The sequence below is a fragment of the Betta splendens genome, chromosome 7 (genome assembly GCF_900634795.4).
Source record: "Betta splendens chromosome 7, fBetSpl5.4, whole genome shotgun sequence".
Lineage (NCBI taxonomy): Eukaryota > Metazoa > Chordata > Actinopteri > Anabantiformes > Osphronemidae > Betta > Betta splendens.
The window spans coordinates 4626957-4654696 of NC_040887.2; the positions used below are offsets into that span (position 1 = coordinate 4626957).

Consider the following 27740-nt stretch of genomic DNA (forward strand, 5'->3'; position numbering starts at 1 on the left):
TTCAACGCAACCTGGTGGCGAAACGGGACTATGACATTTTATCAGAGCTGTAATAACGGTTCCAGACACATAAATCACAAAACCCGCTCGCTTTGATGAAAGTGCAGCTTTAATTAGCATTTAATCAGCAACTTCAGCAGCTACATGATGATATGTTCAAATCATGTCAAGCACAGCAGTTTTTTTCCTCCTTTCTCCAAACTGTGTCCAAAGCCTTTGTGTAGAGGTGACATAAATGCTGTCTGACTAAACAGCACGCAGCGCTGCAAACACAAAGAAGCATTAAAACACAGTGATGTGTGTTCACCACCTACAAAGTCTATTAAAGCACAGTGATCTAGACTCCGTTTACAGTGTCACCTCTGGTTCCAGTGGCAACGGTCGAGGTTTGTTATACGTCCATTTATAAAAGTAACTTTCATTTGGAACTGAATGTATCAACACTGACAAGTTGTGCACAGTTTTTATAATAATTAAGGCAAAAAATATCAACATATATAAACAAGGAAACATCTGGAAAAGTTTAAAGAGTCAAAGGTAAAAAATAATAAAATCTAATCTAAATCCACAAACATTTTTATACCTTTGGATAAAAACCACAGCAAAAGTCCTTTGGTAAATCAAATTCAAAGAGGACTCACATGCTTTTTAAATATATTGAAACTTGCATGGCTGTGCAACATAGTTGCATTTTTATCAAATACCTATTCAGCAAAATTGTTCTCCTGAAGAATCAGCGTGACAGCGAGGCTAGAAGACAAGCAACACTATGAATGATCTGCTACATGTGGTGGGTCTCCTCATAAATACTGATGGATTGTGTGTTTGTGGCGCTGATGTGCCATGTGTGATGTGCTTTCTGTCTTCAGTGACGGTGGAAGTTTCAATTTAAGCTGAATGATCAAACGCACAAATCACACATCACAAAAGCAACAGCTATAATCGTTATATAGTAGTGATGGGCAAGCGTAAGTTCTCCTAGTTGGTCTCTGCTACCAAGTCAAACCTAGAAAACACAACAAGGTTCAGGTTTGATGTGGAAAACTTATAATGAAACATAAACATATTGTTTGCTGCTGTTTCAGTTATTACCATTGTGTGACACCAGTCTTTAAATCGATTTGGTCCAAATCAAGTTGCAACTGAAATACAAAAACAAATATTAATTAAAGACTTGTCAAGGAGAAGATAACACGTCTGTGTGGGTGATAAGTGATTAACACCTTGCCAATCAGCTCCCGCTCTCTGCTCATGAAGGACACACTGTTCTTCACAGACAGCTCCAGTCTCCTCTGTGTGGACTCCTCAAGTGACAAATCAAAGTCGAACCTATAGACAGCGGGAGAGCGCTGTTGTAATAACCTTCATCGTTACTCCTCATCGTCATCTTCTTCTTCATCATCAGCTCGTTACCTCTCGTTGAACTCCGGGTTGAGCTCCCTCTTCTTGGTGGACGTCCGTCTCTTGGTGTTGGCCTTCTTGTCAGGCAGCAGGATGAAGGAAACGTACGGGTCGGCGCCGTCCTTGGAGCAGGACTTCAGGGCTCTGTGTGCGCGTTCAGACCGCAATCACAATGAATGATGGCGCCGGCAAAACACTTCATCAACGCACTGATGATAAACCAGACCTGCAGGAGTGAACGGTGATGAAAAGTCGCCCTTCGTCCACGGAGTAGCCGATGGTGAGCTTCACCTGCCCCGCCGTGTTTTTATTCTCAGCAGCTCTAAAGTGGACACAAAGACCACCGTCATCCAACCGCTTCCTTCCATCAGCGGCGGTGACGGGACGGCGGCTGAGTGTGACTCACATGGAGAACCCAGGCCTGTGCCTGAGGTCTAGGTGCGACGGGTCCCACCGGGGGATCACGACCTCTCCGTCAGGACCCGCGTCCCCTGCAGCTCGACGGCACGCGGCCAGCTGGGTGTCTAAAAGCTGCAGGAGATCACTATGAGCACGCGAGCAAGTGGAACATGGTTGGATTTTATTTAAGATCTCCAGTCAAGAGTGACTTTGTGTTTATACAGCACCTTTACAGTTTGTGTTGTTTTTACTGCACAACAAATGCTAACAGATTAAACTAACGTATACAGTAAATTGGACAGTTATTTTAGATTAGCATGCACTCACAAATTCTTCAGTATCTGTTTGACAAAGGGCTGTTGATGTAAAGTACTACATCAACCTGAACCACAGTTAAAATTAGCCGCGTGCTATCAGTACCTTGAGCGTGGCCCTGAGCAGGAGCTGGCTCTCTGGCAGAGCTCCGTCCAGATTGAACCAGCGGTCCAGCACCAAGCCGGGCTCAGCCAGCACGTCCTGCAGAGGAAGGGCCAAGCAGCCCAGGGCCTGGCCCCAGCTGTGGGAGAGCTGCACAGACGCACGTACAGGGTCACACACCAGCTCCAGAGCAGGAGCAGCTCGCACTAACGAGCCTCACCTTCACGGACAGGATCTCATCTCTGGGGTCACGGACCAAGAAGTGGAAAGCCTCATCCCATCGGGGCGACGTGGAGCGTTCGCAGACCTTGGCAACACACGTAAATAAATACATTTTGTCGGCAACAGTTTTTGTTGAGCTTATGGTGGAATTCGAGCTCCTACCTTGGTTTTGTATGAGACGCCCTTGAGGATAAGCTCAGCCCCGACTTTTGGCTCCTTCCCGCTCTTCTTTAACTGAAAGGATAAATGAATCGTGTAATATAGAAACAATGACACCCACACGTTAACGTTGGTGCTCTACACTTTGGCCGCACGGGCTGGGATCTCACCGTCAGGCCGTGTGCACGCTCCACATACACAAACAGCACTGCCGCTGACGGCACGGCCTTGTTCTGGTACGTTTGCTGGGAGTGGTACTGTAGAATCTGCAGGACAACGGCCGTTAGAAAGGAAACGTCAGCGAGAAAAACTCATCGAACGGACGGGTTTTTAACGTTGCTGTGACCATGTTTTATGGGAAACAGCCTCTTTCTGGCAAAACCCAGCGACAAAGATCATCCTGCACAGTTCATGTGAGGCCTCAGTAAACCGCCTGTATCAGTGGGACACCAGACACAAAGAAGTGGCTGAGGAAGGAAATACAGTCAGCACGAAGCCTGATAATAAGAAGACTGTAAATATGGAGAGCGTGCACTCGTTTTAGACGACTCAGCAGCTGAAGTGACAGCAGGAACTAGTCCAGCAGCTGATGTTGATGGATGCAGATGTGGATGACCTGGCATCGATTCTCCTATCGTTTCCTGCTATCTTCACACACCTCGCATGTCTTGCACACATTATTTGGAGCGTGCCACTGTACATGTAACCGGATCACCGATGCAAACAGACACGTCTTGGTACGGATCTCACCTGCTCCAGTCTGGACACGTCAGCGACTCTGGGCAGCCACTCCAGAACCAGGCGCACTCTGCCGGACTTCACGTCGTTCAGCGTGTACCACTGTGTGAGGAGCAGCACAAAAGCATCCAGGTCACGGTACGAACGGAAATCACTCATACAGATGATTTCAAATGCGTCACACACCGAGTCGATGAATTGTCCACTGATGATATCTCGCAGATTGAGCCTGAACCTGCGATAAAACAAGCAGTTAATATTTGTTCTTTTTTTTTAAGTGACATGTTTTTCTTGCCGTGTCTGGACGGACCTTCCCAGGAAGTCGTCCTGATCGATGTCCTTGTCAAACAACTCAAACTGGATTTCCTGACCTGGAAGCTGCGTCAAAATTACCTGTGTTGCAGGCGAAATGCATTCAATTGAACTTCGTGGCGACGAGTGGAAGACCTTAATGACCAGTGGAGCGTTCAACAGAGTCGTACCTCAAACAGCTCGTTCCAGATGGGGTTGAGGTTTTCTTTGATGGTGTGACTGCGGAAAGTGATGCCTCCCACCCGGATCTTGACGTAGGGGTCGCTCTTCCCCTTCACCATGCCCCCCATGAAGTTGTCTTTAGCTATGAGATTCTGGGCCTCCACCAGGTGGATCCTCAACACTCCCTGTGAACACAACGACAGGACGAGGCGTTCACGACACTCAGCGGCGTCTGCTGCTCTCTGATTCTACGATCGTCTGTTTTTTTTTTTACCTCTGTGGCAAATTCTGAGTCGGGGGTGGTGCGCGGTGGTCGTCCAGGCGCCGGTTTCGCTAAACCACCGGGCCCCATGGGGTTTGTTTCTGATGTGATTTCCTCTAGGCCCACTCCAGACCCAGAGGATGAAGGGCGAGAAGACGGAGTGGTAGGAGTGGCTTCATCATTCAGCCACAGCACCTAGCAGGACACAGGTGAGCAGCAGCACGACCGTAAGTCACTGATGAACTGGGGAAATCATCGGCTTCTGGACTTCAGGATGACAGAAAAGGGAATTTGAACCACCCTAAGAACGATTTTCATGTAGATGCGGCTGGCTAGGCCAGAGTTCTCCAGCTGGAACCACTGGTCCATGGTCAAATCGGAGGTGGCCAAGACGCGGCTGAGGGGAACGGTCAGGCTGCCGAGGACCAGGGCACCGTCATCGTCCTTAACCTGAGGGAGACAAGAAAACAGTAGACATAGAGTGAGAAAGAAGACGTCGCCAAAGTAAGAGTCCTGGTGGGAATAAAATGAGAATCAAAGATGCTCTAATCTACATAACATGCTGCTAAACATGCTGATCAATATTTACTTGGATATCGATGTCTTGTTTGTGAGGATCCTGAATGAAGAAGGTAAACGCATCCTCCCACACAGGGTGGTTGGTCCCATAACAGGTCTAGAGAAGAAGAGGGGGAGGTTCCATTATATCAGCCATTCTGGGTTTGGTGAGTATGTGTAGAATTCCCTTCGTACCTTGCTCTCTTTTGTCGTATCCTGAATGGAGATCTGCACCACTGGACTCGGGTCCTTATTACCTTTTCTCAGCTACAACAGAAATAGAGAATAAACTTAAATACATAACACCTCACATTACTGTGCGTTAGTTGTAGGTGTGTTAGCAGCTCTTACAGGCAGCTCATATGCTTGGTCGAGATAGACGGCTAGAATGGCAGCAGACGGAGGATCGCCCAGTTTGCTCGTCAGGGTTTGGTTCTTCTCAATAACCTGGTAAATGAACGAGAGCACGCGATGCGATAACAAGGCATTTATCAACAAGGCATTCTGTCCAGCGCCACTAGGGGGCGCTGCAGACTCACCTCGGGCAGCTTGTCTGCAGACGGGAGGAGAGAGAGCCACTCCAGCCGGAGGTGAACGCTGCCAGATGGGACGTCCCTCAGACTGAACCACTGTTTACAACAACACAGGGACAAAACACGCGTGTTCTTCCTTTGAGGCTGAACAGGATGACAGGATTAAAGACGTGAGATCAGAGAAGATCACAAGGAGGAGCATGGGGTCTGCGGTGTCGCACAACAGAGCTGCTGCAGTTCTACCGGGTGCACACAATGCAGTGACTGTGCTCCAGCGTCCGCCGCTCATCATTTTAGCTGAGATCCGGAAACGTAAGAGCGGCTTTACTTACGTCATGCACCACTCTGCTCTTCTTTACAATGTCCAGATCCACCTTGAGCCTGAAAGAGAGCGAGGCGGAGAGAAATCACCGAGAGCAGGACCAGCGAGTTTCTACAGAGTCATGGGCGAAGATGGAAGTGACACGAGAAGCACGTAAGGACGGGTTAATGATGAGGCTGAGTAAAGTACCTCCCCAGGAAGTCATCCTGGTCTGGGTCTTTGTCAAACACCTCCACCTCCAACTCCTGACCAGGTACTTCATGGACAATTACCTGACACACACACACACACAAATGGACAAATACATGGTACACACGACAAATATAAGTACAGACGCACGGGACTCAATAATCCAAGCAAACACACATGCAAACAGATTTTCATCTTTGAGCTTGTTAGATGTTAGTCATTTCCCTAAACAACAAGTTACTTGAATCACATTTCACTAAACACAAAATAGATGCATCACTGAACAACGTTGCGCAAGAACTTCTTATCTCACAAACTGCCGCTTCCTCTTTCCAAAGAAGGCGATAAAATCTCGACAAACACCCGTTTCTGAGAGAAACTGCAGCGTCGTCCTCGAAGCTCACGACGTGGAGGAAAACGCAGCGATCAACAGCGCCGCTCTCCAGCCTCTCACCTCGTACATCTCCCGCCACTGTGGGTTCAGGTTGCTGTCCACGTGCCGGGAGGTGAAGATCTGGGTTCCCACGCGCAGCACCGCGTACGGGTCCGACTTGCCGTCGATGAGGCCCTTGATGACCGTGTCCTTGGCCGTCAGGTTCTCGGCCTCCAGCAGGTGGATGCGCACCACTCCCTGGCGACAGGTAGAGAGAGCGCGGTGAGGCGGAGCCGGGCCGTCGGGTCCGTGAGGCTGTGAGGCCGTTCAGTACGGAGACAGTTACCCGTGGGAGAGGGGAGCGGAGCTGCTCAACGTGCAGGTCGGCTACCAGGGGAACAGTGAGGCGGTTGGGGAGCACCAGGTGAGAGGCTATTGCATCCATTATCATAGTGTCCGACATGGCACTGCAAATGAATGCAAGGACGATGTTGGGGGACGCACAAGGGACGGACACACAGACAAACAGGCCGATCGTGTGAACATGCAGAGATAACGAGACGTCCAGGAGCCGACAGAAAGCTTGTGGCTCAAGATGAGGCCGAGTCCATGTTGCATAAGGTCAATGTAATGTACTTTTTGCTATGTCAGCAACACATTTACACAAAGCTTTAATTCTGCCAACAATGCAACACAGTGACTATAAACTAGAGCTGTGCTGCAGCTGGTTCTGCATTCTCCACATTCTGACCTTAGAAGTATCAGAATATAAATGCATGAAGTCATGGTGTTACACTTTAAATGTCAGACCATAACGTTCCAGCAGCTTTGTGGTCCCGGACACACACACACAGTATGAAACACGTCCTGACATTGTCATGAAGAGGCCTGACTGCCAGAGGACACCAGGAGGAAAACAAAACCAACGAGGCTTGATCAGTCAGGAGCTTTTACGTGGCTCCGTTAAATCATCCTCTAAACGAGATGAAGACATGGCTTTAGCTGGATCAACATTTTCATCTTGTTTAGAAAATGATCTATCTGAAAAAGTGTCAGTGAGATCAATTCATTGTTGGGGTTTGTTTTCCGGGGGCCAAAATCACATTGACATTGTTCTATAATCATTGACATTCAGCAATTTAAATCAGTAATGCATTTTGACACATGTGCATTAGCGCTAAGTAGCTAGCTCCTCACAAACTCACTTCAGTCCTGGGATGTCCAGCAGGTTGGTGAGTCCAGTCCAGTTAATGTCCAGTTTCTACACATACGAAACATACAGTGCAGATAACATATAAAAAGGTTGTATATATAGCGTATATATAACAAAGTGGAGCAAACCAGAAAACACTCACAGGCCTTCGGATGAAGAACAGCGTGACAGCTCCAACCAGTGGCACGTCTCCAATCAGGGGCTCAAGGATAACGCGCAGCTTCCCGCTGAGCTACAAGGGAACAAATACTGTTTTAATGAAGAACGTGAATAGGATGTTGACCAACCACTTGTGTATTTTTAAAAATGCCTGTTTACCTGTATTCCTTTCACCCCAGCTTTGCAGAAGTACTTCTTGATTTCAACATTAACCTCGACATCACCAGCGTAGCTGCGACAGTGGAGCGGGATTGAGTTCAATCAGGCGAAGCGTCTGACGTGTGTCTGTGTAAAGCTGCTCTACCTTTTGATGTTAAGTCAATAATAATCTTGTGTTTCAGATACGGAAGACTGTTCATGTTAGCTCACTTCATTAACTGACTTTAATGACGTCGTTATGCACAAGCAAGGACACAAAACAGCCCAGAATGATGAAATAATAGATGTGATGCTTTACCTTAAATATAAATCCAAGATAACTTGTCTCTTATCGTTTTCTGTGTGAGCCTTTACGCCAACAATCTTCAAAGCCTGCACACAAAGAAACTCAATAAACAAACCTAAAGAAGTGTTGGAGCCAAAACAGACACTTACATGCCTTCAGATGTTTCACTGGTTAATCTACTGCCTATCTTTAGTTTAGTGGGATGAAAAGTCATGCAGGTATGTTTTATCCACTGAGGTACCTTTTCTCCTATGTTGACCTTGGTAAAGCTGAGCGTCTGCAGATGGACGCTGGAGGCTCGGATGGCCGGAGCAATGGTCTCAACCAGCAACTTCTCCAGGTACTGGCCTATGAAGGGCCACGCCTGCTGTAAGACCTACGGCACACAACATACTGTTGCAAGGCAACCACTCTACAGAACTGAACTGAAGGACACGGATAACAGCTGTTAAACAGTTGATGAAATCAACCGTAATCAACAGAGCTAAAAAGAACTAGCACACAAAGCCACGACCACACACTGTTTCACTTTGCGGTGAGCTGCGCTTCACTGCAGGCTTCAACTAAAACCCATCTAACAGAGCATGAAGTCCAGCTTTGAAGCATTGGCTGCACACATGTGTATTGGCTATATATAAAATAAATAACAAATAATTCGATGCTAATCTAAATATAAAGGTGGCGCCATCAAATATGATACAGTGTAATAAGAGTGTGGGGATAATTTATGTGGTGCAGCGTGTGTGGGCGGCCGGGTCACACTTCATGAAGCCTGGAGGAGAGATGAGGCCTGGTGACGGATGAGCCCAGCGAATCGCAGTCAGCGAGTTCATTTCATTTCTCACTCCAGAACGGTGCTCAGGCCCATTAGTATTCACGGCCACACTTGCCCTGTACGGACGCAAAGTTACTGTACAGACAGAGACAAAGAGGCTGTGATATGATCTGATCTATGGTCAGCCGGGGCTCTCTGCCGCTTAATTACACCAGCAGATTGACTGCCCTAATGGAACGGCTGCAGCGGGAGCTTGGTCACTGAACGGTCTGCACAAAGGTTCTGTATCTTTATAATACTAGACGTGATGCACTTAAACCACCACTGAGGTTCGTCTAGCGAAGGGCAAACACCTCATCACACTAACTAAAGAAGGATGTGTTTGGAAGATCAACTGCACATGTGTAATGTGATGTGAAAAGCATGATACCTTATTGAGCCACTCCACCTTTTCCACGTCAGGGAAACTGACCTGTGGGCAAAATACAGTGCAGGTCAGGAATAAATTCAGTTAACTCAGAACAGAAACAGATACAGAATCCTAGTGATTTCAAAAGTGCCTGTGGTGCCAGAGTATTTTTATAAAGTGTAAGTACAAGGAAGCGCTTCCTCCAGACCACAGACATGTGATCTCAGGCTCAGACCTACAGTATGACCACACACATGTGAAACTGCTCATAGATCTTCTCGCCAGATGTGTGACCTCCATCTGCAGTGTCAGTGTGATCATTTTCATCCCGAACGACATAAAACCTCAATTTTTTCCCTTGTTACTTGTTTCAACTTCAGATTCCTCAGCAGCAGAACGCAGCACTGCTCAGAGGGAATGTCTAAATATGGGGATGGAGGGAGACCGCCGTGCACGTACTGTATGTAGTCCCTCTGTTTAAATGTTTATATGCTCGGTTTACAGAGCGTGGTGAGCACGTGCACAAGTAGCTGAGATGCAGTTCAACTTCAGCCTGACAGATGTGACAGATGTGACAGCCAATGCAAACTGCATGGCAACACTAGAGAATCTGGACCTAGGTTCAGTTCTTACCCAGGGAGGCAGGTCTCTTTTGGTCCTGAAAGCCTTTTCAGTGGTGAACTCCCTCTCGTTCTCCAGGAGGTACATTGCAGACTTGAGCCTCATCACTTTCTCCAGGCGACTGTGCTTCCATCCCATGTAGATCATGAGCCCGAACAGGACAACGCTGATGCTGAAGCCGTAGTATCCGGCCAGGTACACCGGCAGGAGCGCGCCCAGGCATTTCCCAAACGACCACAGCACCGTCACCGCGCGTTCACCGGGGGCCCGGTTCGCAAAGGCCGCCGTGTCTCCGTCCAAACCCGGCTCTGCATCCGCGCTGGGCATCGCGCGATCCGTCGGACTTCCCCGGCTCAACCTCTGCTTCTGCGACCGAGCGGCAGACGCGGTGCCTCGCGAGTCATCGATCGATTGCCGATAGAACGTGCGCCTCGGCCAATCAGATCACGGCCACGGCTTTTCTGAGCTCCCTCGGGGCTATTCCGCGTCTTATATGCGCGTGCAGCCAGCTGAGACCAGAGCCGTGAGGGCGGGCTCTGCTCGAAGCCCTCCTTCAGCCTAAAGCCAGCGGAAACCCAAGAATTCACTTGTGGCGTGCTGCTGCCTCTGCGCAGTGTAACATCATCATCATCATCATCATCATCATCATCATCATCATCATCATCATCATCATTATCGTCGTAAACTAAAAACACCGTAATAACGCACGGCACAGGTGGCTCACCCCGCTGTCCGCTTTACGTAACCCCGGATTAACCCCCCCCCCCCCCCCCCCCCCCCCCGCGTGCGCAAGCGCCGATCTCCACTGCAGCAGCTCTACGACCAAACATGCTGCAGCGCCAACAGGTTCACCGACACGAAGGTGTACAAGCAATTTAATAGCTACTTTATTGATCTGCATATATACACTAGCCGGCTCGGTGTGTACTTTAAAAGAGAAGATTCCGTTTGTAGATACTCGTCCAGGTTTCCCTCGGGGTGAAATGTACACTGGTATCCGTGCGAGGTTGTGTTTTGTCTCGTGGGTCTCAAGGCTTGTGGAAAATTGTGCCGAGCAGATAAAACAACTCGGGTTGGTTGCCAGGATGTCAAGAGGCTGTTTGCTCAGAGGGTGAACTGTTTGATTATCCTCTAGTCTGTAAACAGGTGACAAAAAGAGGACTGAGCGGCTAAAACCAGCTTCTGTGTCAGCTTGTTCTCACAATGTGCACCAATCCACTGCCTATGTGAATAGAAACCACTGTCTAACACTTACAACCCTACTCCAAACACCCACAGTAACAGACAAAGGCCTTTATTTGTCTAGTTATCTACAGTAAACTGTGGTTCAACGATAAACAACAATGTTTACAAATTATTCATTGTCAAACTCCTGCATTACAATAATGAAATACTGTGGCTTCATTGCTGTGGATGCCAGAAGTCTGTACAGTGGCCAAAATGACCCCAACCAGCACAATAGTTGTCACATGTTGAACAATGTGCACATTTTAGTTAACCAAATAAAAACTGCTGTTTTCTTCCCCAGAGCGGAGAAGCAGAAGTAGCAGTCACAGGATGATGAGCCTCATGTGTGTGTGATGTAGAAATAATACAGAGCAAATTTGATAACAACAGTCAAAGTTCAAACTGTTAGTCCTATTACCTACTGACAGTCATGCTCAACAATCCATCTGCAGTAAGAAAATACCAACTTTGCTTGGTATGTTACTGTAGCTTGTGATTAAGACTTTGCACAGAGTGGCCATTATTCCATTAATCAAGACTTTGTGATTTCCTTGGTACTTTGTAGGTTGCTCTGGGCATTCGCTGAATATTTTTTAACAAGGTTATCATAGATTCTTCCAAGCAAAGTAGTGGCTAAAAAAGGATTTTAGGTTTTTTTTTTCATTTAAACCCATTAACTACGCCATCTGCTGAATATTTTAGTGGCTGCATCTGCAAAGTTAGAGTCTGACATTAGGAGACAGAACCATATCTATATTCAATACACTGCAACTGATCTCAGTGACAATCATCAATTATTAGCTTTAAGATTCACCTGAAATAGTCATGAATTTATGGAACAGATGAATCACTGAATTTTAAACCATTCGCCTGCACAGGTACACATAAGAGGACTTTTGTAATATTTTTTTAATATTTCATTTCTATGAGGGAAAGCAACCCTAAGTGGGCAAAGCAATTCTCCTCTGGGATAAAGTTTTGAATCTTGAACACTTTCATATTGAGGGCCCGGGTAAATTACAATACAAAGAATGTGGTGTTTCAGCTGGATCATTGTTGATTAGTTATTTCAGTGGTCACATTTGTAATCAAAACAGTAACAACTTGTTTTACACCAAAACCTTTAATCACAGTATAAACAAAACAAATGACAAAAGTTGAGGAATAAAGACCAGGAATTAAAATCAGGGTCTTAAATGTCCCAAAGTAAAAGCCTGACACCCAGCAGATCTTTAAATCAGCTTTCCAGCATCAATTGGTTCCTGCTGTTGCACTGCCTCAGGCTCTCACACAGGCCACTGGCGTAGACACGACATCAGGTGCATCACAGGTCTCCAAGTGCGCTTAATGGTCACGTTTCTGGTGATGTCACAGCCATGGTGAATGGGACAGTTTACTTGGACCTCTGCCTCATCTTTCTCCTTTTGCGCTTCAGCCTATAAAGACAATATTAAATAACTATTAAAAACTAAAAACATACATATAAAAGTAGTGTGAAAGACATATCTAGTGTTTTCACAAAATTAAAAATCAATTACAGCCACAAAGTTGTGTTTTAAGCTTTTACCTTTCACAAATTAAAAAAAAGTAGTATGGCACTTCAAGTCACCAGCTATGGTCAGCTTGCATATTAAAGAGCTATACTAATTAAAGTCTTTACTACTATTCACCTTAAATCGTAACTCAACGATAATGTGAGAAACTAACTCACCTGCGCATGCGCTTCTTTCGCCACTGCGGAAAAGAAAGCGAAGATAATTTAATGTTATAATTTATGCATTTGTGAAAATACACGCGGTTAAAAAAAGACTAAACCGAATCAGACAATAAACGTGTGTATTTTACTTTTGAATGACCAATATCTGCAATGACAAACACCAAACAGTTGCTCCAGCATGCTAGGAGACATTAGCGTCAAGGAAAACCGTGTTTAATTCGTTATACAAACATAAAGCACAAACCTTAGCCCTCATGTCGGTGCTGGACGGCTACAAACAAAAGAGAAAACGTTAAATATTAATTGGATTACTTGAAAAAGAAGGTGATTTACTTGGATTGTAACACCAAGCACAAACTCACATACCGATCGCTAAGGAATGGTCTCCACGAAGAACGTCATAACCCGGCGACGGCAAATTTATCAGTCTTTCGCCGCAGTGAATTATGGGAAATTTTCAGGTGCGAATGCCGCTATAAAAATGAAAGATACCAAATATAGAATAAACCCGCTGTAGAAGCGAAACTGATCGGCCAGTTGTTGAAATTAATTATTATGTATTTGCTTGTCCGCTATTATAATGATTTAGATTATTCACATTTAGGTATTAGGGGTAAGCGTTGTATCTTCTGTTTACTATAGTCCACAGCTCATTCTATTTTTAAGTAAGCTGACGTTTAGGCATATATTTGAGAAGAGAATTCATGTAAACTAAAATAAGTATTTACATCTAGTCAAACAAAATAACCTTGAAACCAACTGAAAGACAAGCTGTGCAGCAAATGATCTGCTCTTCTGTTGTTAATTGCGCACAATTAATTTAAAACCTAAAGTATTTGGAATGTGAATAACAGGCCTCAGCAAAAACAGTCAAAAACACAATCACACAAATGATGTCAGGTGGCTTTTTAATGTTCCCAAAAATAGTCTCTGAAGGTGGGTTTTGTTTTACAAAAGCATCCATATATTTTACAGGTATGGACTTCTTATGTAAACACAGACTGTCAGACTCAGTGGTGGCACCCGAAGACTGAATGCTAAACCCTTGGCAGGAGTTAGACCCTCCACAACCTAAAAAAAATATTTAACTAGTTAAATTACTCAGCTGGTAGGTCCTAAAATGTCAGTTTCAGAAATTGACAGCTGAGTAACTAGAAGTATACAATGTACTTTTAGACAGACCTAAGCAAGAGTAGTATAAATGCAGGAAAGTCATCAGTAATGATAATTAAAGGATGCCATGCTTAGAAGTTATGTGAATTTCATGTTTCAATAAGTGTTACACATAACCCACAACAGGTCAACACTCAGCATGGCTTCAGGCTTATGTCTTCAAGGAAGTTAACTAAATGCCACACAGTTACACTGACACATTGTGCATTTATCATCCCTTGCCACTCTATCAAGGTAACTTTATTTTTCATATCTTTCACTACAGTCAATGTGGATAAATGGATGAAGGCTCAATGTCAGTCAAATAGGTCGATGTTAAAGATATGCTTTTGCACAAAATATCCCTTCTCGCAGCAGAATAACGTCCACTGTTAAGGGAATGAACCTGTCTCATGGACAGCGAAATTTACTGGGTGCACGTGTGTTGAAAGTGGAGTGGAGTAAATTTAGGAGCAGCATCATCCCAGACTGACATCGGATTCAGAGGTTTCCACAGGGGCTCTGCCTGCAAGTGCCTCAGACAGCTGGGACCGAACGATCAATGACATCTGTTCTTTGGGTCATCAGAATTTCTAGAATTAATTTATTCTGCAGCCTCCGTCTCCATCGCCTGCCTTGTTGCGTTCTCAACAGTCTTCGAAGCCTTTATAACAGAAAAGATCAAGATTATAAGAAACCTATGTGCATTTCTTTTAAAAAAAACTCTTAAAACGTAACTCACCTTCTTTTTCTTCTTCTTCTGAGTCTTACGGCTTGCAGAGCTCTGAAGCAATGCCTGTTTTGTGAGAAAGGGAAAAAATGCCAAGTCAGTAAAAAGCCATTTTTTTTTCAAGTAGGGAACAAAAATACTACCAAAAGCTGTTTACCTTCAACTCTGGGTCCTCCACCTCTAACTCAGATTTGTAGAGGTCTGGCTCAAAGAGGCTGTTGGTGATTCGCAGAGGACCATTGGCCATGAGAAGCACAGTGAACTTGAACTGGGCAACAAATTCACCTGAACACAGAAATTGTAGATGCATATAGTCCTCTTTGGGAAATGATCTGGACATCAAACATCTTAGATCACCGGAAACTGCATGCATACTGTCCTGTAGGTTTGTAGTTACAATGAGATGATGAAAATCCGTGAAGTTTGAACAATACAAAGAGTGAAGAGTGAAACAGATGCTAACTGTATGACATATTTCATTAATAGGCCAGACTGATTGTATGAGGGTGGAACGGAGAACATTCTTTGAGGGTTTTTCATCCCTGAGGCTTTTAAGTTTTTCTGTTGTCCTTTAAACTCACACTACTTGAACCTATAACCGAAACAGACTGTTACCTAGCAGATTTTGATCAGATTTTAATGACATGTGCATTCTAAAAAAAATAATTTACTACTATGTGTTTAGTCAAGAATTGTCCAGAATGCACAACTGTCAAAGCTCCACATCACTTACCCTCCTTCTCATACAGCACGTTGAACGGCTGCAGTAGCTCATGCTTGGCACACTCCACAACACCCAACCTTGCCTTTCCTTCATCCTCAAATGCTCTGCGAACACACAAAACAAAAATAAAAATTAGGGGGTTGAAACCTCTGATTCTAAAATGAAAAGCGGAAATGTATAACCTACCTTAAAGTGAAAGGCATGGAATCATAGCGTCTCTCCACCTCACTGAAGAACATTCGGGATGTCTTCATCTTCAAACCGTACACTTTGTTGGGGTCTCGTTTGTAAACAGTGGTCCTCTGAGCTCCATCTTTTGCCTAAATTACAAAAAAAAGAAAAAGTATTTACAAAAAATCTACATTACTATATGTTTGATTTCTATTAGCTTAAACAAACTCTCACCTTCCCCTCTCCAGTGCTGATGAGGACATCCACAGCATATACCTCATGTACCTCAAATTCAGCTTTCTCATGGTCCTTTCTGCAAAACACAAAACAGTTATCATAGCTGCAGAAACCCAACTCATCAGGCCACCAATAATCAGTTTCTGTGAGAACTTGCTTTTGCTGGTCGGTTGGGTTTTGGATGATGGTTTTCTCCCCATCAATCACGTGTTGTTTGAGCTGATGAGACAGCATGCCTGTTCACATACACAAAGGTGGGTCAAACATTTCAAGCTTTACTGTATGATGCTGAAATCAGCCTAAAAGTACCAAATGTACAGATCACCCACCCTCAATAGGGGCGCACTTGAATGACTTTGCAATCTTGTTCCAGGCTTCTGTGACCTGTGTGTTCTGATAGAAGAGATTTAATATTAAAAAACAAACAAAAAAAGAAACAGTGACTTAACGCACAATTAGGGTAGATGACAGGATATTTACCTGGTTTCCTGGCTTGACAAGACGCAGGGCAGCCTCAGCACAGAGGTGTGCAGCTTTGATGACATCTGCCTTCCTCCCTGTCACTGGGTTGTCCTGCAGTAACAAAAAAATCACAAGGTTTTAATGGTGACGGTCAGAAATAATCAGGTACACCTACACATTTGCCCATTGTGAATCAGACTTTTAAACAGCAAGGATAACATACCTTGGTCACCCCAACAATTAAGCTGTGAGCCACATTTGAGATGAAGCCATCAACATGAATGCCCAGGTCACTGTGCACAACCAGCAGGAAAATTTGACATAAACAAATAGTGCACTGAAAATGAAATATGGACAGTTTTGCATCCAGCCCACAGGATGGACAGGATCAAATCCAGCAGCTTACATCTTGACAAGGTCCCCATCCTTTAGTATGATGTCAGGGTCACTCTTCAGAGGGGAATAATGGCATACACAGTTGTTGACTGACACACAAGTAGGAAAAGCAATACCTGCGAGAAGCGGACAACGAATGAGGAAATGCCGTTGCACATTCATGGGGACAAAATAAATTGACGTCTTTTACCTTTCTTCATTTCTTTTTCCTTCTTGAAGATTTTTCCAGTCTCTTCCACAATGAAGGCATCTCCCTTTTCACACAGGCAGAGCACAGAGGCTCCAGCCGTAGCTGCTGCGACAACTATCTTCAGGGCCTCTGCAGAAAATGATATGGGGAGGCAATGATGTGGTTAAAATTGAAAAGCAGTACAGTGCACCTGTTGAAGCTGTCACTGCTTCAGACCATTCCACCCTTATCCCTAAAACCCTAATTGTCTCTGACCAATTGTTAATTGTTTGAGTAAGTCAGATAAAAAGAAACTGCATCCATGTTATATCCAGGACTGAAGAACCCATCCACTATGTTCTCAATATATTAATGTATTCAACTAATCTTTTAAAGACAGGTGGTACTTTCCTCAAGGTTACCAGGTGCCATTAATTAGCATAGATGGTCTTCTGGCTCCCTGTGCTAAACCTTAAGATGATGCTGTTATGATGCTGTTGAGTATCTTAGCATCAAGACACCCACATGACAGTCTATCTGAAAGCTGTGTATCAGCCTGGCCAGGCACCTTCCCAGCAGTTTGTGCCAGGCATGCGATCATTGTCATAACAGCACAAAAACTATTACTACTAAAATAAAATATAGAAATGTAGAGTGTACTGGTACTTCCCTGGATTAAGGAGAGTTCATATTAATGCATCAATAATTCTGATATTCTAGACCATAAATAACGTCTCTGGCCTCTTGCAAATAACACAATGCGTACAAAATTTACTAAACAGGTAATGTTGACTTCATTTCAAGTCGTTGCTTGTGTTACAGCCTTTAATTAAAGTAAATTTGTTTGTCACGCTAAAACAGAACTGGCTGTGCTGCCGCTGGTTTGTCAAACTGCATACATATTAATGTATTCACGCAAGAGTCAGGTCTTTACGCTGTAACTTTATCTGGTTGGATAGGAATTTTTCTTAATAAATGGCGGAAATACTTCGTACAAGCGCCGTTTTGTCATTCACATTTTCACTTGTCATTGTTATCTGCTAGCACGTATAGCAAGCTAATGCTAGCTATTAAGGCTCGTTAGCTCAGCCAACTAGCTATCCAGCTCACCGGGCTAATGTGACAGCCACACGCCGATAAACACACCCGAGCCATAGGAAAAGGTGCTCGGTTTGATATTTTACAAGATAGGCATTTTGTGTGTTCCGGGCAAAGGCCCAGTTTGAGATAAGCGCCATCGCCGACACTGCCGCGGCACATGGCACAGCTGCAGCCAGGGTAGCTGACACGGCTAGCTAACGGTGGATGGATTCTGATACTTAGAAACCGTTGACACAAACGGCGCCTTAACGCTGCCTTTCACTTACGATTCGCAATCTCGGCTCCCATCTTGTACTTGGTGACCACCAGATCATCGGCGATGGTCTGCTCCTGTGTCTCGTCATCTCCAGACATGTTGGCAGTTTGTCCACGAACTCAGAGTAACTTTTTCCCCGGAGGGTGTCAGTCAGTCACAGGACGGACCACGCTGCTCTCCACCCCGAGCTCGTCCGGCAGACTCCGATCACTAGATCCCGCCTTTTGCCAAAGACACACTGCTCAGTCAAGAGAGATCCCAGTCTGCCTTCACTACAGCGCATTACTCTGCCTAAAAAATACGAGAATGACTGTTATGGTTTTGTTTTTGAAAATCTGTACCTGAGTAATAAACTATAGCAATAAAAATACATGATCACTAATTGCTGCTTGATTTACTTCACCTCAGTAACGCAGCAAAATGTAGCTAACGTCGGTTTGTAAAAGTAAAAAAAATGTAAATAGCACATGTAAAATTAAGTTTGACTCGATAAATAATAAATTTCGGGAAGCATATATTGTTTTGGTATGGTAAAGCGTAGTGAAATAAGCTAAATCAGACCCAAACTGAATATAATCACGAAAACGGATGAGCATAATAACTCTCTTGTTCTCTGATCATCTTTGTTCTGACTTTGACCAAATCGCGCGCCAGTGCGTCACCGATGCTTTTACGTTCCTCCATCGCCTTCTGCTGAAGTTAGTAACGTCAGTGCTTCTGGATAAAACTAGGTATATGTTAATTTAGCTAAACTTTTTTTATTTAGCCATTAACAACAATTAAGGTTAAACCAACAATAGTATACATTTCAAAGAAAGTGGGCATAATGTTCGAATAAGTATTGTTTTTATTTATAAACACTGCAACCACATTATAACAGGTGGTAGAGCACAAATAAAAGACACAAATGATTGGTTAATTACGAAATGCATTTCTTAATTTGTGTTCTAAATTGTACAAAAGACTACCATCAATTACAGCTTACAGTTCATATATATTTATTTAATCACCATAAATGTGCAATGTGAATCAAATATGTATGATGTACAAATATGGACGCTGAAACACAAAGAAAGCACATCAGGGGAATCATATGTACGTATGACAGGAACTAAGCTGCCGAGTGTCTGTCTCAGTCCACATTATTAGATACGTACAGCATCTGGTTTGAGGAACAGCCTGCTGTGCCAGTAGTCCGGGTTGTCAAACGATGTGTTGCTGCTGGGATCCCCCATGCCTGCGCAGACCTTGATGTACCCCCCGATCCCCATGCACCTGCCGCCGCCCCTGTCCTCGCAAACAGCCCTCCCCTTCACGGGGAGGTTCTGGTAGTCCGCCCGCTCCCACCCACTGCTCACCTCCTCCAGTCTGGTCATGTCCTCGTACTCCGCCACCTCGTCCCCCCCAGCTGTGGGCACATCTGGTTCTGGGACGACTGTGCTGCTCAGATCCCCCTGAAGCGTGGGTTGTTTACTCGTGTTTTGGCGATTTGCTCCTTCCTCTTTGTCCTCGTGCTCGTTTTTCATCGACACCTCCTCTTTCTGGTCTGTTTCTTCTGTCTCCACCGCAGGTGCTTGATCCCCACTTCCCTCCTTTGCTGGATCCTCCCCCTCTGTAGACTCAGATCGTCTGATATCCATGTATTCGTACCTTCCTGTGCCTTCGTTTTCCACAGCTCTAATCCCACTCTCACAATCCCCAGTTGGCCCTTGCTCCTCTGTCAAGTCTCTATGTGCTGGTACCTCAGAATCCTCACTGACCGGCTGGGTTTTTATTTCTGCATCTGCCATGTGCTCTGCAGGTAATGAAGGCATGGGTGCTGGAGAAGGTAAAGGTGACGTGTTAGTGCAAACTGCCTCTGAAAGGGCAGCTGCCTGTGATGAGGAGTCTCTGGGTGCGTGGAGAGAAGGCTCATTGCTCATCGTTTCATACTCCTGGGAGGGATTCATCACCACGAGAGAGAGGTTGTTCTTCAGTCTTGAGGTGCTGCGTCCAGAGTGAGATAGTCTAGAGACTGTGAGTTGTAGCAGTAAGTGTGTAAAATGAAAAAGAAAATTAGGAAATATTTCTCAAATGTTTATGATACAAATTCAGAAGTCAACAAAATAAATGCCATACCTCTGTCTGGGCTGACAGGCGACCCAGGCAGGACATAGCCATAGTTGTCCACCTCCTCTTCTTCACCTGCTGACCACACTTTATACGATGATGGGCTCGAAGCTGTTGAAAGCTTCCTGTGTCGGCCAACGGCTGCACGAGCACTGGACGTCTCAGATCCGAATCGGGCCCTGCGAGCACCGCCAGGCTGCAGGCCCTCATCGCCCATGACCTCTGACCTTTCTGGCAGTGTCCTCACTGAGCTTAGGCGAGATCTCTGGAACCACAGCTGAGGAAGAGGAGCACACTGTTACTGGTGCAGCAGCGTTTTTGCTAAGCTTTGAACTGTATTTCTTTGCATGCTTTTGTACAACTGCGGGTCTGTCACACCTGGCGGAGGCTGTCCACGGGGCTTGGGGTCATTGGCAGGTATCCGGTAGGTCTGCTCTGAAAGGTATCACTCTATCATTATTTGTAAGCGTGTTTTATTCTGACGCAGAAACAAAGGTACAAACAAACAAAGGGTCATTACCCTGTAGGAGTTCATCTGTGACTGAGACAAACTCCAAGACGGGGAGTGCTGAAGAGGAGGCGTGGCCAAAGCATCCTCGAATCGCTCCTCATCCTGGTCTAAATCTGCATCCAGAAGTCCTCGCTCGGATTCTCTGCGATGGATTTCTGTAGAGGCTGGCTCTCGTCCTTCTAACTAAAGAGCAACACAGAGGAGGTATTGGACAGTCGCCCTAATAGTGCATGTTTTTAAATGCTTCCAGCTCATCAAAAGTGTAAAATGCTGCCTGATAGTAATCATTTATTTGACAGAACAGGTAAACCTCATTGTGATTCCCATATGCTTTTTTTTACAATACACAATTAATGATTACAAAAGAAATGGATGAGCAGTATTTTTGTGGTTTGCTGTCAGTCAGTGATCTGGATACGTCATCCGCCCCTGACTGACCTTGATGACCAGGTATCTGGGTGGATCCCGGGCCATTCGGGTGAAGTCGCTGGCGAGCTCCTTGAAGGTCGGCCGTATGTTCTCGTCGATCATCCAGCCTGTGGAGACGAAGGAGCTGCTGTCAGAACCGCTACGCGTCCTTGTGTGTTTGTGCTCACCGATGCAGCGACGACACCCACATTTCACCATCACCATGTAGACGTCTATGGTGCAGATGTGGGGCTGCGACAGCCGTTCGCCCTTCTCCAGCAGACCCGGCACCTCCTGGGGCTGCACGGACGCGTACGGCTCCGCCCCGAATGACATCATCTCCCACGCAGTCACTCCTGTGCAAGAGAAGGTGTTCACTTTAACTGGCAAAATTCAGATGATTTATTGTGACACACTGTTCATCATTCAACGTACGTACCATAACTCCAAACATCACTTTGATGAGTGTACCTTCGAAACAGGATGCTTTCAAGTGCCATCCATTTTATGGGCGTCTGCATATGGAGAGACATTTCAGACAAGTCAAACAAGCTGGTTCCATTACTGGATGTGACAGGTGACGTCGCTAAAAGAGTCAAAGCAACCTTGGTGTCACTGTAGACATATTTCTTGTCATCAGGATAAAGGAGGTCTGCAACGCCGTAGTCTGAGATCTGGACCTGGTAGTCGTTCTTCAGCAGGACGTTGCGGGCGGCCAGGTTCCTGTGGACCATGCCGTGCTCCTCCAGGTAGTACATACCCTAAGACAGAAATAAAGCTGTGTCTCCTGGAAGCTCGTCCGAAAGGTGCCGTGGCTCCAAATGTCCCCATGAGTCCGGTAGCACTCACTTTGGCAATCTGCACACACCAGTTGAGCAGGCGCTGGGGGTCCAGGCTGCTCCTGTGCTGTCGTAGGTGGTCCAGTAAGGAGCCCTGTGAACTGAGCTGGGTCACCAGCTGCAGGGTGGCACCAGGACAGATGCCCAGCAGTCTAACGATGTAGGGGTGGTCCAGGCTGCCTATGGCCAGCATATGCTACACAGAGGCAGTCACCTATTAGCTTCTCCTGTGTTACATTTCATGCAAGCTGATATTATTTCTAAATATTTTTATGGCCTCATTCTCACGTCGGTGATCTCAGTGAAGGTTTGACGGCCTGAGGTGTCCTGGAGGGTCTTAATGGCCACAGGGATCTTCACCGTCTCTCCTTCCGGAGTCCAGAACCCCTTAAAGACATATTGAACACACAGCTGGAGTCAGCAGTTCTCTGTTGAGCGTTTGATCTTCGTGTAAGACTTTTCACCTTGTGAACTGTGCCGAACACTCCTGAGCCAAGCGCTTTGACCTTTTTCAGTTCGGAGGGTCTCAGGATGCGAGCGTGGACCTTGGTGCCTTTCTCCCCGGGACCCAGCGGTTCGAAGCTCTGCCGAAAACCAAGTCATCAGCAAACGCATGTCCCGCAACGACCAAATCCAATCAAGTGGAATGTGGCTTAAACCCTCACCTCTCCGCTCTCCAGGTACCTCCTCATGGCTCTCATGGCCAGACCACGGTGGTAGAGCACGCTCAGGAAAAACAGCACCAGGCAGAAGATCAAGCCAGCGGGGACGCCTAAAGCGATGCCGGTGATCTGACCACTGGAGAGGGAGGCAGAGGGGTAGTATAACTGAAACAAGCTGCAACATAGCGTAACCAACAGGTGGAAACACTCACCTACTCACTGCCAGACTCTTCCCTAAGCAGTCGCTTAATCCTGGGCCAAAACATCTGCATCAGATCAACAAGTGGGTATCGTCTAAATGCATGAACTGCATATTGTCCTACATGGATGGAAACATTTAAAAATACACAGACTCCAGACTCACCCCTGTGTGCAGTTCTGATGACACGGCTCACAGTGGCCCTCTCTGTTGGGGAACTTGAAGATCAGCCCCTCCTGCCCATCATTGACCCCAGTGGGACAAGAGGACATGCAGAAAGGGCCGTCTCGGAGGTGGGCACAGGCCACGCACTCGTCCGCACCCTAGGAGGGGAGAGAGAGACACACACATGCGTCACTTTGAGTGCATGGGCAGCCGATCGCCAGCAGGAGCGAGCGGCGCTTACCGGTCCGGTACAGCTTGCTTTGCCGTGCTGAGGCTGACACTCTGGATGGCACGCCACGCACTCGCCCTCGGGTCCGGCAAATTCTCTTGGAGCTCTGCGAGACACAACGTGGTAAATACATCACAGCAATAAGACGTTCATTCATGTAAAGGGTGTCGGGGGTGTCGTCTACCGACCCGGTGAGGAAGTTACAGCTGGCGACACATGTGCCGCCTTTGCTGTAGTTCCTACAGGAGACACAGTGGTCGGGCCCCTCGCCCCAACAACCCGAGTCCGAACACAGCAGGTCACACACACGGCCTTCGGCAACTGCACACAAGGATCAAAACTGCAATATTATTTATACGTATCTAGCATGCAGATGTCACAGAATAATAAATAGATAATAATACATTGATAATAGCGTTCTACCCACCACATGCTGTCTTCGGCTTGTTGTTGCTGAGGCTGACCCGGACGCTGCGGCCTCGGAACAGCTGGGTCCAGTTCACGGTGTGGTGGTAACACAGGTTTGTGTTCTGACTGATGTACACGGCGCCGTCACTGATCTCCCGGAGAGAGCGCAGGCCCAGTGAGGTGAGAGAGGGGATGTGCATCACCATCAGTGAAAAGCGCCTTCGATTAGACAGACAAAATATGTGAAACTATATTTACTATACAATAAAATAATATGGATTTGAAAAGAGACTCAATTTTAAATTCAGGCACAGTGTTCCGTATGGTGTGTAACCAAGCCGTACTTGTGGAGCGATCGTCCTTGAATTGTGGTGAGACTCGAAAAAACAGAAAGATCATTTAGCTCTTTGGGCCATGACTGGATGTTCAGAATATCTGACAAACAAACAAGCAGACGAAAACAACAGTTAGAATGAAACTGCATAAATTAACGACCACCAGTATTGTATAACTTGTGTTAGATCAAAAACAGCAAAATGGACTTTTTCATATTTAACCTGTTTATTCACAAACAACCATGTGACTGCATGTAAAGGTAGCCAATCCAAAAGCTCATGGTTAATATCTGACGATATAGTAAATCAATAGTTACTGTACATTACAGATTCTTACATTTATAGAACAATTACAGACAAACCTGTTATTTCTCTGACTGTGTGAAACACTCCCAGCTTCTTGGCATCCAGCGGAGGAATCTTTTTAAATTCGTCTCTGCGAAGAACCAAAACATGACATGAACCCGTCACCGATGCGCGGCCACACTGCGAAACTGTCCTGACAATTACCCGAGAATCCCAGTGACCAGGAAGTGGAGGCTGCCCTGGATCTTGGTGCAGTTGACGAAGCTGTCGATGTTGCTGGAGTCCACGGTCTGTCTGTGTTCGGCGCCGGTTCCCTCACACACTGCAGGGACGAGTCCAGAACATCATTAGCGCTACTGACCCACAGCCCAATCCAGCCGTGAGAGCCCCCCACCAGTCCGAACCTTTGGGGCAGAGTCCACTGCAGAGCTCACACTGCCTGTGGCCTTCTCGCTCCACCTCCATCTTCCCAGGAGGACAAACGCTCACACAGGAACTACCGTCCACCACAAAGTGAGCTGCAGGAGGAAGACGACGGCAGGAGACTCAGAACCACTGGCAGCAAATCAGCATCATGACCAGAAGCAGTGAGATAGGATGAAACGCAGGCTCACTCACTGGGGCACTGGGAGACGCAGATGGAGCCGTACTGGTATTTGGCGTTGGGGTTGGTCTCCATCTGAAACGTCTGCTTGTTATAAATCAGATTCTGGGGACACTGAGGCACGCAGGCTCCGGAGTCGTTGAAGTGACGGCAGGCCTGCAGAGATTTCCACTAAATGAGTTTCACCGTTAAACAATAAATCAAAAGTAACTCAGCTGAAAGACAAATTTGTCTCATGAATGACTACGCCGATATTGTCCAGTCGAGAGGTAGAGAAAGACTTACAAAACAGTCTCGGTCCAGTGGGCCTTTACATCCTGCTGCACACTCGGTGTGACAGCAGTCCCTGGGGCTGGTCCCAAAGCAGCGGCCGCTGCACTGAGGCGCACACACGGTCTTAGTCACTGAGACAGAGCAGGAGAGACCCGGTTAACAGAGGTGTGTGTGTGTGTGTGTGTGTGTGTGTGTGTGTGTGTGTGTGTGCGCACGCGTGTGTGTGTGTGTGTGTGTGTGTGTGTGTGTGTGTGCGCACGCGTGTGTGTGTGTGTGTGTGTGTGTGTATGTGTATGTGTGTGTGTGTGTGTGTGTGTGTGTGTGTGTGTGTGTGTGTGTGTGTGTGTGTGTGTGTGTGTGTGTGTGTGTTCTGTCCAAGAAGGAGGAGGAAGAAAAAAACAAGGACCGGAAACGAGGGAGACGTGAAAAGAGGCCACTCACAGATCTGACACTGGTCCACGTTTGGCCCCCAGCAGTAGTCGCCACATGATTTATGGCATTGTCCTGAGACAGAACAAAAAAACGGGGCAAATACGTTAAAGCAGGAACAACTAGAGATAAGACTTGTGTGGTGGGACGGTGACAACACTGACCTCGCTCTCCATTGAACTGGATGTCGATGGGTGCGTTGCTGTCCCTGATGATGTCCTGCCAGAAGATCCAGGGGCCGTAATTCAGGTACTTGTTGTTGATGATCTGGACTCCTCCCTCCAGAATCTCTGTGATGAAATAGACACATGACACGAGTAAGTATTATTACTTTTTTTTTATGTTGTCATTGTGTAATGTTAAGCTCATTGCACTAAATCAGCTGTTCTGAAGAAGATAAACCCACTGAGAGGTGGGTCTGTCGCTCACCTGTCAGATTCACGAGGCCCAGCTGCCGCAGGCCGTTGGATCCGTCCTTTGGGTAGTTGAAAAAGACAGAGAGGGCGAAGCGCCGTTCGTACAGGCTGTTTCCCCTGATGACCCGTAGCTGCCCCAACGGAATCTCCCGGAAGTGGTTCATAGCCATGAGGACATAACCAGTCACCTCCCGGATGGTCTGCAGGGAACACCAGTAGCAGGCCGAGCCACAGGTCAGTTACTGGTCCGTAGGAGCTTGACTGAGTCGTTCGATCAAAGCCAGGAGGGCATAAATGAGCACACGTTCACCTGGAGGAAGCTGAAATCCCAGTTGCTTTCAATCTGAGTGATCTCCAGGTTTCCCATGATGATCTGACAGCCATCGTACCGGTCCTTGATCAGGTTGTACTGATTCTCCTGGGAGCCCGTAGAGCTCAGCTCGTTCTGCGTGCCGGGACACACCACTGGCAGCGAGAAGGCAGAAGATGTATGTGTCAACCAACATGAGCTTAGAGCTTGATTTTAACATTCATCAATCCAACGCATGCAGCTCCTTTGAATTGGAACAGATGAATCAGCGTGCATTTGTCTCTGCAGGGCCGGTGCTCCTTCCTGACGCCGGTGGCTGAGGAGCTGGACGTGAAGCAGGCCGTAACATGGCAGCTACACAGAGCAGTTCAGGCCCCGGGGCCCGTTGAGAGGAGGCCGTGGGTCGAGGGAGCAGGGCTTTTCTCGCACAAAGTGCCTCATTGTAATAAAGCTATAAATGTGGACAGTGTGTCCAGTGACTGAAGAGTGATGCAGTGACAGAGTGCTTCTGTCCGTATGCATGTGTGTACGTGCATGTGTGTGTCAGAGGGGTCTGCGTCGCTGAGATCATACCAAAAGACAATGGAGCGTGTGTGAGATGGACATTCTGGCACAAGCAGGGGAAATATCGCGAAAGCAAGGGAGACGCACACGCCAGCACGCACCGAGCAGCAACAGCAGGGCACCTGCAACAGTAAACACCTCCCGTTCCCTGCCTCCACTGGGAAGGAGGCGTCAACCAGAGGCTGGGGAGCGAAGCATCTGCATAGAGAACCCTCAAAGCCTCAAATGTTGTAGATAAAACAGCAGACGTGCGTGTAAACAGGAAAGAAAAACTCCAATGGTTCAGGCAAATATTGACACTGTGTGGAACTCAGCTCATCTGCAGAGGCTCTGTGTTTTTATTATGAAGTGGATAATTGGGAATTAACAAGCTGTATATAAACATTTCATGTAGCTGAAAGGTGTAGTTTGAGTTTTCTACTGTCCATAACTGCTTCCATGTCTATAAACAATGACACAGCTCCAAAGAACACGCACTGTTTCCCTGCAGTGCTCAAAACCACTTTGTATCCACACAACGCGGCCAGTTGAGTGCTACACTGGAGGTTAATGGCGACGACGAACAGGCAACGGAGAAAAAGCACTTACCTTCGTGGGTCTGGCTTGATGCTGTTTGCAGCCTGCACCATAAAGTCACACTCAGCAGAATAAGTCGCCACTGGTTCATGTTGATGTCGAGTTCACTTACAGAAGCAAAATCATATCATATAGAGCTGTGTGATCCGCAAAAAGATCAACGCTGAGCAGTAAAACGCAGCTCAGGCTCCACACTAGGAAAACGAAATCACGTCCATTTAGTTTAAACAGCGAGAGAAAACGCAACTCCTTTAAATCGTCACGCCAAACATTTGTAACGAGCGCGGACGAACTGCTGCGAGGGGCGAGCAACAAGTGGCGGTTTGTTTGGATGCTGGGGTTTCCCTCCCAGAGAGGACGCGTGTTCCTGCAGCGGCCGCGCGCGT

The 27740-nt window shown here is 46.5% G+C and overlaps 3 protein-coding genes and 1 long non-coding RNA gene across 6 annotated transcripts; all 4 read right to left on the reverse strand.

Moving 5' to 3' along the window:
• Nucleotides 1-91: 91 nt before the first annotated feature.
• esyt1a (extended synaptotagmin-like protein 1a) lies at nt 92-10401 on the reverse strand. The gene is made up of 31 exons (XM_029156978.3): nt 9682-10401; nt 9070-9111; nt 8106-8240; nt 7877-7950; nt 7579-7651; nt 7403-7492; nt 7253-7308; nt 6394-6514; nt 6129-6305; nt 5675-5757; nt 5496-5544; nt 5170-5259; nt 4982-5077; nt 4826-4897; nt 4662-4748; nt 4373-4522; nt 4085-4267; nt 3819-3995; nt 3647-3729; nt 3523-3571; nt 3349-3438; nt 2769-2864; nt 2602-2673; nt 2438-2524; nt 2221-2367; nt 1808-1932; nt 1628-1723; nt 1414-1545; nt 1224-1329; nt 1093-1142; nt 92-1006 (listed from the first exon to the last, which is right to left on the reverse strand). The coding sequence occupies exons 1-31, from the start codon at nt 9994-9996 to the stop codon at nt 979-981; spliced, it is 3231 nt and encodes a 1076-aa protein (XP_029012811.1). The 5' UTR covers nt 9997-10401; the 3' UTR covers nt 92-978.
• Nucleotides 10402-12000: 1599 nt separating this feature from the next.
• LOC114859420 (uncharacterized) lies at nt 12001-13083 on the reverse strand. The gene is made up of 4 exons (XR_003786519.3): nt 12980-13083; nt 12858-12884; nt 12608-12630; nt 12001-12332 (listed from the first exon to the last, which is right to left on the reverse strand). It is a non-coding gene; the product is annotated as an uncharacterized LOC114859420 (long non-coding RNA).
• A 421-nt stretch (nt 13084-13504) lies between these two features.
• Nucleotides 13505-18240, reverse strand: pa2g4b (proliferation-associated 2G4, b). Its single transcript, XM_029157220.3, has 13 exons — nt 18022-18240; nt 16676-16804; nt 16496-16601; nt 16313-16382; nt 16108-16200; nt 15957-16020; nt 15785-15863; nt 15625-15703; nt 15406-15539; nt 15229-15323; nt 14653-14780; nt 14508-14561; nt 13505-14429 (listed from the first exon to the last, which is right to left on the reverse strand). Exons 1-13 carry the CDS (start codon nt 18107-18109, stop codon nt 14370-14372), a joined length of 1179 nt encoding a protein of 392 aa, XP_029013053.1. The 5' UTR covers nt 18110-18240; the 3' UTR covers nt 13505-14369.
• Nucleotides 18241-18840: 600 nt separating this feature from the next.
• Nucleotides 18841-27682, reverse strand: erbb3b (erb-b2 receptor tyrosine kinase 3b). Of its 3 annotated transcripts, none has more exons than XM_029157121.3 (28): nt 27367-27680; nt 26215-26369; nt 25918-26104; nt 25653-25778; nt 25501-25563; nt 25072-25190; nt 24801-24942; nt 24587-24700; nt 24387-24504; nt 24239-24312; nt 23886-23976; nt 23561-23760; nt 23322-23454; nt 23146-23239; nt 22905-23062; nt 22753-22806; nt 22544-22676; nt 22343-22462; nt 22167-22265; nt 21889-22074; nt 21645-21800; nt 21479-21554; nt 21249-21395; nt 21070-21167; nt 20641-20814; nt 20499-20570; nt 20130-20397; nt 18841-20025 (listed from the first exon to the last, which is right to left on the reverse strand). In XM_029157121.3, exons 1-28 carry the CDS (start codon nt 27443-27445, stop codon nt 19157-19159), a joined length of 4305 nt encoding a protein of 1434 aa, XP_029012954.1. In that variant the 5' UTR covers nt 27446-27680; the 3' UTR covers nt 18841-19156. The 3 variants fall into 3 exon arrangements, with proteins under 3 accessions (XP_029012954.1, XP_029012955.1, XP_029012956.1); XM_029157122.3 differs by having other exon boundaries at nt 20499-20555; nt 27367-27679; XM_029157123.3 differs by lacking the exon at nt 18841-20025 and having other exon boundaries at nt 20187-20397; nt 20499-20550; nt 27367-27682.
• Nucleotides 27683-27740: the final 58 nt, after the last annotated feature.

Coding starts and splice junctions, on each gene's coding strand:
- esyt1a (XM_029156978.3), bottom strand. CDS start 9,996: ATGCCCAGCGCGGATGCAGAGCCGGGTTTGGACGGAGACACGGCGGCC. Junction 4,523..4,661: donor AACAAGACATCGATATCCAA/GTAAATATTGAT, acceptor TGTCTCCCTCAG/GTTAAGGACGATGACGGTGC. Junction 1,724..1,807: donor CACAGGCCTGGGTTCTCCAT/GTGAGTCACACT, acceptor TGTCCACTTTAG/AGCTGCTGAGAATAAAAACA.
- pa2g4b (XM_029157220.3), bottom strand. CDS start 18,109: ATGTCTGGAGATGACGAGACACAGGAGCAGACCATCGCCGATGATCTG. Junction 16,602..16,675: donor GGAAAAAGAAATGAAGAAAG/GTAAAAGACGTC, acceptor CGCTTCTCGCAG/GTATTGCTTTTCCTACTTGT. Junction 16,383..16,495: donor GATGGGGACCTTGTCAAGAT/GTAAGCTGCTGG, acceptor GGTTGTGCACAG/TGACCTGGGCATTCATGTTG.
- erbb3b (XM_029157121.3), bottom strand. CDS start 27,445: ATGAACCAGTGGCGACTTATTCTGCTGAGTGTGACTTTATGGTGCAGG. Junction 21,168..21,248: donor CTACATGGTGATGGTGAAAT/GTGGGTGTCGTC, acceptor TCGTCTCCACAG/GCTGGATGATCGACGAGAAC. Junction 20,026..20,129: donor GCCTGTCAGCCCAGACAGAG/GTATGGCATTTA, acceptor TACAACTCACAG/TCTCTAGACTATCTCACTCT.